The 12,411-nt window shown below is 46.1% G+C and overlaps 1 protein-coding gene across 1 annotated transcript in view; it reads right to left on the bottom strand.

Annotated features, from left to right (window-relative positions):
• Positions 1 to 288: 288 nt before the first annotated feature.
• The window catches only part of SLC8A3 (solute carrier family 8 member A3), a 203,796-nt gene continuing 191,673 nt past the window's right edge, over positions 289 to 12,411 (bottom strand). Inside the window, exons 5-8 of the mRNA XM_067558135.1 lie at positions 12,246 to 12,370; positions 11,517 to 11,616; positions 2,929 to 3,204; positions 289 to 931 (exon numbers count right to left, since the gene is read on the bottom strand). Coding sequence (XP_067414236.1) covers positions 555 to 931; positions 2,929 to 3,204; positions 11,517 to 11,616; positions 12,246 to 12,370 — 878 coding nt within the window. The 3' untranslated portion in view covers positions 289 to 554. The remainder of the gene's footprint in view (positions 932 to 2,928; positions 3,205 to 11,516; positions 11,617 to 12,245; positions 12,371 to 12,411) is intronic.

Below are 12,411 nucleotides of genomic sequence, written 5' to 3' on the forward strand. Positions count from 1 at the left end.
AAAATGCCCAGATTCAGTTCCAGCACTGAGGGAAACTTGAAGCTTTTGGTTTTGATTTTTAACATTTTTTGTCCAATAAAAGACAGAAAAAAAAAATTCAAGCAACATGTGCCCCCCCCCCACCACCACCACCACCACCACCACCACCGACCCCAGCAATGATCCAACTTGTTTCTGTAATTCTCAACCTGTTTAAAAAGACATCATACCATTTCATAATGAAGGAGATTAAAAAGAAAATAATAAAATAAAGAAAACGTGATCTTGGAAGGTGTCTGAAGACTCTGAATATCACTGAATGGGGTCAGTGACTGGGTTTATTATGTATGATTTATTTAAATACCTTTAATTTTGTTTGTATCTTTCTTTAATTTGTGTTTGTTTCATAATGATTTTGCCCTTCTTGCTGCCCAGTTGTCCTCCTGTCTGGGCAACTGTGGAATCTGACTGACAGCTGTCACTTCTGGTTTAACAACACTTGGAGAACTGGTGTCCAATGAGGTAACAGAGGAGGGGGATCCCAACCCCCACCGACTTCATCATCTCTCCACGGCTTAGAACCCTTTGATGTAACAATAGGCCTCCAGCGTGGCAAACAGAATGTACAGTAGCCACAGGCTTACAAAGAGCAAAGTCGTGGCAAGTCTGCACCCCTTGGGGCCTCCTAGTTCCCCGCCAAGGTGAGGCCGTCTCCGATACAGCAGGACACTGATGCAGACAAAAGCAAAGATGGTGAACAGCGTGACGGAGAAGGCCAGCGTGCCCGCTGACACATGGAACTCTTGTCCCTGGGAAGCCCAGTAGATGGCAGCCACGGACCATGCCAGCCCGATGCCCAAGAAGACATTGACGGCGTTGCTGCCCGTGACGTTGCCGATGGAAGCGTCGGCATACACATCCTGCATGGCGGCTGCTTTGCTGGCAAAAGTGTCTAGGAGGGAGAGACACGAATTAACAATAATGATAAAACTGTGGGGCTATGGCAGTTTTTTCTGCGAGAGAGCAGCTATAGATTGCTGGAGAGGAACTGAAATAAGGACGCCCTTTTTCTGAGGGGGACAGAGGCTCATCTATGTAGCTGGAGAGGAGTGGTTTGAGAATGGCCCCCTAGTGAGTCCTATTAATGGTCTCATGCCATTTCAGCACTGTCTCCTTAGACTGGTGCACTAAGTTGCCAGATATTTTTAGGCCTGTCCTGGCCTTCATTTTTGCTCTTTCCACCCAATGCTCTCTGCCCCCACTCCTTTTTGCTGATAACATGTAGCACTCAACCTTCCAGCCAGACGGGTGCTTATGGCTCCTCTTCCATCACAAATAGGAGTAAGTGCTGGAGAATGGAGCTATAAATGGGAGCTATAATGCCCACGAACTGGGAGTAAGGGCCACTTCCCAGCCTAGACCTACACAGCATAGCATAATAAGCTGCTGCTAGACAGGAGATCTGTGTATGCATCGGAGAACTGTGGTAAAGGATTGAGGGATGCTAGAGGATAGCACTTTCATAAACGTGCACCCACAAGGGGGATAGTGACATGAACCAGTGGACTTATTTCTGGCTGAAATCGGTGCACTAGAACTACAGTAGATTATTTGACTAGTTTTTGGAGAGCTCATTTCTGTCCCCAGTGGCCTTTTGCTACCATTTGTTCTGGCATCTTTGCCTATCAGTGGCCTCTCAGCACTGAAGCTAATATCGGGGTTGACTACACTGCAACTGGAAGTGTGATTGCAGCTAGGGCAGGCACAGCCAGACTAGGGTTAGGCCTGGTCTACACTTACCGGCAAATTCAGCGGCAGTCGATGGGAGTTACGCAAGCTACATAGAGTAGCTTGTGTATCTTCCGTCGACTTCCTAAAGTCTGTTCTGTGCACTGTCTCCACTATGCTGCGCCGATGGGAAATGCATTCCTGTCGACGCAGCGGTACTCTTTTTCCGGGGGTGGATTTATTAAGTTGAGTTCCAGATCGATTGAGTGGATCTTCACTTCCACTCAGTTGATCCCGAGAAATCGAGAAGGCGGCACATTTACCACTGTCAGTGAAGACATACCCTGACTCTGCCTAGTATGGCTAAAACCAGCAGTGAAGATGTGGCAGCGTGGGCTCCAGCACAGGCTGTACAAACCTGCCTGGAACCCTGGGTCCATACGCGCATTGCTAGTCCACGCAGGAGTGCATGTCACCATGTCGTCACCACTATTATTGGCCTGGCAGCTAGAATTAAGCTAGTATGGGTATGCCCATGCAAGGTGCAATCATAGCTCCAATGCCAATGTAGACATAGCTGTAGAGACAGCACTGCCTGTGGCAATAGAGAAGGACAGTCCCCACTGGTCATCATTATTATTATTACTAATTATCTGTATTACTACATCACCTAGGAGCCCTAATCATGGGCCAAGTCCCTATTGTGCTAGGCGCTGTACAAACACATGACACTGAGGTCACAGATGGCACAGCAAGGGTGCAGCTGTCACACCACGTCTGGTGAATGGCTATGAGCAGAGGATGTTGGTTCACACGGTATACTCACTGTCAAGTCCCCTAACCGTCACCCGTACAAACCCCCCTCAAAACACGCCCCCACAATCCCTCCAAAATCAGACAGAGTTCACAAACCTATCAATACACCGGTTCTCAGAGATGCTCACCTGCTGCATCCTGAACCCAGGGGGCCCACAGCTTTTGCCTGGGGAAAGGCGGTGTGAGTCTAACCCCATTCCTCCCCAAACCTCTGTTCCAGTTCAGATAGCACATCCCATAAGGCATCATAAGAACTAGTGGTTCCTGAAACTCCAAAGTTAGTCACATAAAGGACCATGAGATGGAGGGAGGGGCTGAGGATTTGCTATTCCGAGCAATGGACTAGGACAAGGCGCTAGCCGTTATTTGCTCCTATTTCCACCCTTTTGACCTCGGCCTCCTCACCTGGTACTGAGGTGCCAAAGGCCACAAAGACAACAGCTGTCACTGAGTCCTTGAGGCCAATGGTGCAGCCAAAGTGGGAAGCCAAGTCCCCAATGACAGCGGTGAGCATGCCGATGATCATGATGGACACCACGAAACAGGCCCAGCCATTGCAGTACTCGGTGGGTGGGACACAAGCAAAGAGCACCTTCCAGAAGACGGTCAGGAAGTGCATGACGTAGTCAAAGCAGGATGGCAGGCGCTCCTCACCAGACTCATCCTCATCTTCATCACCTGCTGCAAGCAAAGCAAGACAAGAAAGTACATCACTGGGGGGGCTCAGGGAAATCCCAGGCTTCCAAACCCTGCTGCATTTTATCAGCTCATCTGGCACACTGAAGCTACATGGATTATGTTATTGATCCTTACTACGACAGTGAAATTTCATTGAAATCACATAGACAAGAACTTAAATCTCAGATCTGGCCAAGGCGGGATGGAGGTCTGGCTGCTATCTGGATGGATTTTGGAAAGAAGAGGTCAAGCCAGGAAATAGTGGGATTACTTTTAACAATATCATCCAGGCTACGGCTAGAGTTCAGTCAGGGAGGTATCAAGGGAGAAAGCTAACTACTGTCTGATGGGAAGGAATGAGCTGTTGACAATTGGCTCTCAGTGACAGCCTTAAGAACTCAGAAAGAGATGGCAGCAAAGCACCTGTCTTCTGCTGCCCTGGAGATGAAGGACAACCAATGATTTGCCTGCTAATGTTCCTGATCTTGGATATTTGCTGCATAAGAGAGTACACACATTAACCAGCTTCTCCCTCTCCCCAGCTGTTCTCCACCACACCTGCTGTGTTACTACTCTCAGTTAACATTCTGATGCTGTCAATGGAATGACAGGAACTCTACGTTCAGCAGTGCAGCAGGTGCATCCAAGACGGCTGTTCTTGGGATATCCATGGCCATGCCAGGAGATGCCCGTCCAGATGTGCTTTTGGAATTTAGCAGCAATTAAATTCTGTGGTATATAGAGGGATAGCCAGCAGTTAAGTACACACGCTTTCCTTAGTGCTTGTTTATTCCAAGAAAATAAACTCCTCTGTCAGCTTCACCTATTCTCTGCTTTCCTGGCTTTAGCAAGGGGGCTGGGGGAATGGCGGAGGATAATATCAGGATTGCCTTGCAATGGCATCAGAGTATTTGAAAGTGGATCAGCAATCACAGAATCATCTCTTAATGTCCTTAACATTGTTCTTGTACCGATACACAGAGGACTTGACCATATTTATCACCATAGCAACGCAGACAGCATCATGAAAATAGTGAAAGCCAGTCAGGCATTCCTATTTACCCTTTCTCAGATGACAAGCATGAGTGAGCACTTGAAATTGAAAGGCAACAAATTTTACAGGGATAAAAGCAAATACTTTCTTATACAACACATAATTAACATGTGGAACTCACTGTTGATTGGTATTATAGAGGCACAAAGCTAAGTAATATTCAGAAAAAGATCAGAAACTTACAAACTAAGAATAATATCTGCAATTACGTTGGCTAAAGTCACACAGGCTCTTAATCCTCAGGCTGATCACCAACAGAGGTCAGGAAGGAAATCTCCCATCTATGCTACAGTATAACACAAATATGTGCATTATATGGGAGGGGGTTGTATGTTCTCCTGAAACATCTGCCACAGGCCAGGTCCTGACACAAGATACCAAACTAGGTGAACTATCAGGCTGTTCCAGCATGATGTTTCCTATGTTCAGTCTCTTCTTATCATTATGTCTCCTTCATTATTATTCATAATAAAGTTAATCATAAAAATCCAGTTACTGTGACTGGGTCAAATGTTGAGGACCACATATCCCCTTATTCTGAATCAAGGGACTTCTAAATTGCTGTGACCAAACCTATGTGGCAAAAACAGTGCAGAGAGGCAGCTGCTCTACAGTACCAGCCCAATGGGTTGGGAGCTCATGAAAATGAACTTCCCATAGCTTTCTGAGCTTTTGAAAAGTTTGACTCACTCTCCTCCCACTGTAGAAGCCATGGAGGCTACTGTTAATTGTCACATGATATTAAACATCACAATACCATGACAAGCTGCAATAAACCACATGATGATAAAGTGTGAGTCCCTAAGAGTTATTTCAAGACAAATGCTAGTCTTTCAAGAATTTTAACTTGGAGAAATAGGGTTGGGTGAGTTTTTCCATGCCCTCTGTGTCAGCTCTGGGGTATTTATATGCCCCAGGCACACTAGAAAACTTAAACCATCCCTATTTTTCTGAGGGCATTGCATAGCAGTTATGAGTGGGCAAAAAAGGCCAAGGCCCAGGCAACAGTAAACAAGAGGCACTGACTAGCCATCAGTAGACAGATACACTGATGAGTTTCCATAGAATGTTTCCTTTCCATTTTGTTTTTATTCATTGTGCTTGTGTTTTTCATGCTAGCAAAATGATGATATTTTGTTAACATGGGCAGCACGAAACAACCTTAACTCTGTGTTAACAAAGTTTTTGGCAGTGAATTTCCCTTTTTTTGGAGGAGAGAAGTGATGGTGGTTAGGGGTATCTGCTGTGATTGTGTGTGGGTAACATGATGGAGTTTCCTGGGCATGCATCGTTGCCACTCCTCCTCATCCCTCCATGCTCCTGAAGGGCTGAAGGGGCCATGAGGAGTGGGGGATAACTGATAGCTGATGGATTGTAAGGAGCTCATCTACCAGCTGGAGGTAGCAAGACAGAAGGGAGCCCCAGACTCCCTACTTGGCTTCATGGAAAATGTAGGTGGAAAAGGCTCCACACAGGCTAACTGCTAGGTCTCAGAATGAAATTGTAAACAGGGAATCATCACTAAGCGAGTGTGTTTCTAGTGGGGTCCCAGACTCCACAGGGTCAGTTTGTGGCCCTACGCTATTTAACATTTTTACTAATGATCTGGAAGAAAACATAAAATCACCCTGATAAAAGTTTGCAGATGACTAAAATTGGCGGGGCTGGTAAATGATAAAGAGGACAGGTCATTGACATAGAGTGATCTCGATCGCGTGGCAAGCTGGGCTCAAGCAAACAATATCTATTTTAATGTGGCTAAATGTACAAAGAAACAAAGGAACACAGACTGTAGGCTGTACTTCCAGGATGGGGACTCTAGCCTGGGAAGCAAAGACTCTGGAAAAGATTTGGAAGTCCTGGTGGATACTCAGCTGAACTGGAGCTCCCAGTGTGCTGCTGTGGCCAAAAGGGCTAATGCAACAATCCTTGGACGTATATACAGGGGAATATGGAGTAGAGTGGTTATTTTACTTCTATATTTGGCACGGATGCAACCGCTGCTGAAATACTGTGTGCGGTTCTGGTGTCCAGTTTGAGAAAGATGTTGATAAATTGGAGAGGGTTAGAGAAGAGCCATGAGAATCATAAAAGGATTGAAAAACCTGACTTATAATGATAGACTCATGGAGCTCAATCTATTCAGTTTAACAAAGGGAAGATTAAGGGGTGACATGTTTACTTGCTCTAAGTACCTACATGGGAACAAATATTTGATAATGGGTTCTTTGGTCTATAAAAGAAAGGTATAACATGATTCAATGGCTGGAAGTTGAAATTAGACAAATTCACACTGGAAATAAAGTGTACATTATTTAACAATGAGGGTAACTAACCACTGGAACAATTTACCGTGGGTCATAGTGGATTCTCCATCTTGGGCAATTTTAAAATCAAGATTGAATGTTTATCTAAAAGATGTGTGCTAGGAATTATTTGGAGGAAGGTTCGTGGCCTGTGTTATGTAGGAGGTCAGACTAGATGATCACCATGGTCCCTTCTGGCCTTGGAATCTGTGAATGAAGGAGGTGTGCATAATTGGGAAGTGGTCCATTCATTGCAATGGGATGCCCTCAACTGAATGAGAATGCCCGAGGGAGAATGCCCTATACAGCCTGAAGCAATAGCTCTGAGAGCTTTCTCAGACTGGCCCCACACCACCATACTAGGCTTCATATCACAAACACAGTATGGTCCTCCAGATTGTCCCAGGGTGGGACTGGGGCAGATGGGTAGATGGCATTGAGGGGATACTGAATCTCCTCAAAATTGCACACACCATTCTCTCTTCCTAAAGGAGCGGCCCCAGACCATATATCTCCTGAGGAGAAGATTCAAATTCATAGTCCTTGGATTCAGCTGGAAGTGCCTGTTCCCCTAATCACAAAGGAAGCACATTCCTGTGCGTGTGTCAGTCACAAAGGAGTTCCTGACTAAACAGTAGCTCACAGAGATGCAAACTATAAGCACAGTTGCTAAAACTTTTGCAGTGCAGTAACTTCTGAAACATCTCTGAAGTGGTCCTTGATACCTCTGAAGAGCTGAGGTTGGGGCAGTCCAGTGATATACGTTTTCTGAGAATTTGAGCCTTAGATTCACGCCCCCATCCCTCCAAGCTCTGGGCAAAAAAGTTATAAGAATCATAATATTTTAGAAGCAACTAATTTGGGGGTGGGGGAAAAGTATCTCAAGAACCCTTTGATCAAATGACCCTCAATTCGAACCTGCCCTTATTGTGGCATACCAGTTTGTAAGACATTATCCCTATGCATGTGGATTTTAGAGCACATAGAAAAATTTGATCTTTAGCTTAAGCTCTACTCAACTGTAACTCCAGAAGTTGTCACAGCTTCTCCAGACAATGCTACTGGTACTCAAGACAAAACTTCCAAAAGCTGTCCAAACACTAATATGTGTCTGGCGTTAGCGTTCTCAGAAATGCCCCAAGGACAGAATTTGAACCTTAGCTGGTTCCTGGGTTTCAGGACTATTGCCTGTACCTTAAGGAACCATGTGATTGGGACAGGAGCTATACTCTTCTACATAGAGGAAGCATGCTAGATGTCAGTGGATCAAACCAGATGTCAGTGGATCAACACCATCCCGTTAGCCCTGGGCTGCGTCTTTTGACTTCATTACAGTGTATAACTAACTTTATGGGTACAAAATACCAGGTACTAAAGGGCTTTTTAATCTAGCAGAGAAAGGCATAGCAGGACCCAATGGCTGGATGGTGATGCCAGACAAATTCAAACTAGAAACAGACACGCAATTTCAAGAAGTTCTAGGTTACATAAGGGTCAAGTGGCCCAAGTAGCTAAAGGACATGAAGGAAATGAAAAGAGACTACTTTCTGGTGCATGGACAATTAAATGAGACAAATGGACTCATGATTAAAGACATGCAATGTAATTCCAAATGCAACAAGAGGAGAAATCTTAAACCTCAACCATGAAGGACATCTAGGGCTAACTAAATGCCAAAAAAATAAAACATCTGCATGTGAACATTTCAGAACTTACAGGCCAACACAACACAAAGAACCTTTACTAACAACACTTCTATCAGACAGACCTTGGAAGAGACTAGATGTAGATTTATCTGAGTTCAGAAAACATCATTAACTGGTGATAATGGACTATTTTCCCAGATATATAAAAATAATGTACTTGAAAGACATAACCTGTCACAACGTTATCGAGCAACTGAAATGTACTCTTGCTCATTTTGGTATTCCAGAACAAACTAATGGTGGACAATAGACTACGATTCACTGTTGCAGAATTTAAGTCTTTCAAGACAAAATATTAATTTTGATCATATTACTAGCAGCTCACAATACCCGCAAGTGAATGGAGAGGCTGAGAGCTGTACAAACAACTAAGAAAATCCTACAACAGAAAGATCCATACTTCGCTCTTCTGAGATACAGAGCAACACCAACAGCAGCTACTGGATATAGTCCATCACAACTCCTGATGGGAAGACAACTCAGAACTATTGTCCTGACGTCAGAAAAGAATCTATCTCAAAAGTGGCGAGACATGATGAGAGTAGCTAATTGGATAACAAGGTAAAAGAGCTTATGAACACTTTTACAACAGACGACACTCAGAGAACTGCTGGGTCTAGAACCTGGCGACCGTGTTTGTGTCACACTGGATGGAGAAAAAGGATGGAGAACTGCAGTTGTCCTAAAGAAAAAGAATTAATCACCCAGCTCATCTGTGATTGAGACCGACAGTGGAGAGTCCAGCAGAAACCATCAACGTCTGTAGATTGTTTCTCAGATGGGCCAATCAACAGCGCAAACCCTACAGATGGCGGATGTAGAACAAGACGACACCAACTCAAAGATTCCAAAGTGACCTGCAACTGTTGTTGCAACTAATGGATAGTCAGATGATCAAGTTGTTATGCGTTCAGGTTGTACAATTAGAAAACCAGTGTGATTCAGAGACACTTAACAGAATGATACATACTAAACTTTAAAGGCTGCATGATAGTGTACATTTTATAAATGGTAGGAATGTAAAACATAAAGGGAGAGATGTGATGGAATGCTAAAACTGCATTATAACATTCAGTCACTAGATGGCACCATGCGTGACATACCTTGCCTGAGCTGGTCATAGTGAAACCAGGCAGTGCATTAAAGTATCTTAAAGAGAACACATCTCTTGTCTCTCTCCATAATGGTAGCTCTGTAGCCCGTCCAAATCTGGCACACAAGCATGGTCTGCTAGGAGCAGCCCTGCAACCTACTGCATACAAGAAGTGCATGACAGAGATGGCACTCTCTGCACTGGTTACAGGGAGCTGCATTAGCAGCTCTGCAGATGCCCAGCTGCTTTGTTAACCCTTATGTGGCACATGAGGATGTGCATCTAGAGCAAGGGCAAAACTCCCCACCATAGTGCACTGAGCACGAAGCTTTAATCAAGCTTCTGACAGCTGAAGGGCAGACAGTGTGAAGCACAGGATGGAGCAATGGGATGGAGAGAGAGAGAGGGAGAGAGAGAAAAGAAGTGTGATAAATAGGGATGGAGACAGAGAGAAGTGGGTAAAATGAGGCAAAGAAGGAGAGATGGAAAGAGACAGAGAGAGAGAGAGAAGGAAGGAGAGAAAAGGGGGGAGTGATTGCGGGGGGAGGGGGAGAAGAGGTAGGCATGTAAAAAACATTTCCCCGTGGTGAGGTATACAACTGTATTCTCCTCTCATGCAGCTGGTTTCTCTGCATCTGAGCAGGGGGAAGTCTGCACAGAAAGAAGAGGCAAGAAGAAATCCAAATCTCTTTTGTCCCTTCTTCCCCTCGCCCCCTTTCCTCCTCATCTGTCTCAGGTGCATGAATCACAAGCTGCCTCTGAGGGTTCACTCACTTGCAAAGAGCTCCAGCAAAGCCCGTGCAGCTGCCCATACCCATAGTGGGCTGGGAATGAACCCCTTTCTGGGAGGACTCCATGGCACCAAATGGCCAATGTCACTCTGAACTGCTGACCTTGTGCCACACACTGTCCTGTGTCTTTCCTGGTGCCAGCTTGAAAGGGACATGGCCATCAGTGGTTTGTTTACTAGTGGTTTTTAGTTTGTGTTTCAGTGTATTCGTCTCTATCGTTTGCAAAGCATTCTTGGAATCTGCAAAATGGGTGGCCTAATCCTGCAAATTATTGAGCATCCTTAATTGCGATTAGAGCACAGAGAACATCCCAGAACTGGGCACGAAGGCTCAGATCCACGAAGAGTGTTAGGCGTTGCAAGTCTGAGTATCACAGTGCCTAAGTTTTAGGGACCTAGAAAATCCCTGTGAATCACGCTACCTCTTTGGGGTGAGCACAGGCCTGGCTTGCTCTCCAACCCCACTGGAGTTTCTGCTCCACGCTAGGCTGGCAACCCACTGTTCGGTAAACACTGTCCTAAGGCCCACCCCCTCACAGAGTTTGGTGCCTACGTCTAGGCTACAAGGAAGCACCTACCTCTGTTTGAGATCCACAGCTGGGAGAATGAGCGAGCCGCTTGCCTCATGTCACACAAAAAAGAGATAATGCGGCCCATCTTTGAAACTTTAGCCCAGTGGTTAGCTAAACCTGGGATGTGGGAGACCTGCTTCAATTCCCCCCTTTGCCTGATGGGGAGAAAGGATTTCAATAGAGGTCTCCCACCTCTCAGGAAGCCGCTGTAACCAGTGAGATATGGGATATTCTTGGGGTGGGGGGATGTGCCTCCCCCATTTCTCCTGTTGAAGCTGTTCTTATATAAATAATTAAACAACCGCTGGAGCAGGGCTGGACTCTGGGTCTCCCGCTGCCTAAGTGGGTGCCCTAACCACCAGGTTGCACTGTCATTGTCACAGTCTCCAGTCCAATGACTGTGTTTTGAACAGCAGTAGGTCAAAACACACAATGGAACTTTTAGTGTGCAGTAGCAAGGGTCTATGCAGTGACTCAGTGCACTACACCTTCCGATCCTGGCTGTGGCTTGCCATCCACTACGTCTCTGTGTAGACCAGCCCTTACACTAGAGAGGCCTCTGTTTTTAGAGCTGAAGAGTATGGTTTCTCTCCCTGCTATCCCATGTGTGTGGTTTAGTTGATACCCAGGATCCATGCATGTTTACAGTCCATGGAGATGTTACAGCTGACCACCACTGAGGAAGCAGAGGCATGTTCAGGCTGGCTTACGCAGGCGCTCAGAGACAGTCTTGTCAGTACATTCCCCTTGGGTTGGTGACCTTGTTGCAGCCAGGCACCCTCAGGTCCCCTCACCTGCACTAACAGTAATGGCTTCCAGGAACTGGTCCCTCCAGGAATGTGTCCCTACAACCAAAGCCAGGTTTGTCTTCTTAATCAGCTTGTCCACGGTACTCTGTCAATGGGACAAAAATGAATAGCAGTTAAACCAGCTCTGACATCGTTTCCTGTTATGAGAGACTACTGTACTCAGCACTGTGCTGAGAATAGGACTCTCCCCCTTCCCCAGGGGCTGGAACAGGCACTGCCCTGCCAGGCAGATGAAGCCCCTAAAAATGGAGCTGGTGGTTAGAGTCACGCAGCTCCCCTTCTCTTTGTGCAGCGCAGCTTCTCCTCAGGCTTCTCCCTGCCCCTCATCCATCCTGCCTCTCTCCAGGCATTCCCCGCCCCCACCCGCTTTCTCCACAGAGGTTGCTTTGTCCCCCATCATCTCAGGACACTTGCTCCTCCTCTCTCTACAGGGGTAACTCACCTGTTCTCTCCACAAGATGCTCATTCACCTTACCCTCATCCTTCTTCCAGCTGTTCCCTCTTGCCTCTCTCCTTTGGGTTCTGTCCCAATCTCTCTCTACCAGCTGTTTCCCATTTCTGCAGACTGCTCTCCCCCCTTCCCCTCCTCCAGCCACTCCCTTTCTTATGGCTGCTCTCTCTGTTCACGCCACTACCTATATCCCTTCCCTCCGGCTGCTCCCTCTCCAGCACTGTATTATCTCCTTTGGAAGAGCCCTCGCACACAGCACTGACCTTAAATTCATAGGACTCCTCAATGATGACCTCTAGTTTGGGATGCTCGCCCAACACCGGCTTGCCCATCTCTGCAATCCTCTTGGCTTCCTCCTCGTCAATTGTCAGCTTCCTTTCTGCCACTTCTGCAAAAACAGCATCAACACTAAGCTGAAAAGAGCCTCCA

This window comes from Emydura macquarii, unplaced genomic scaffold (assembly GCF_026122565.2).
Source record: "Emydura macquarii macquarii isolate MOO-44397 ecotype Brisbane River unplaced genomic scaffold, CSIRO-AGI_Emac_v2 contig_1876, whole genome shotgun sequence".
In the NCBI taxonomy this organism is placed as follows: domain Eukaryota; kingdom Metazoa; phylum Chordata; order Testudines; family Chelidae; genus Emydura; species Emydura macquarii.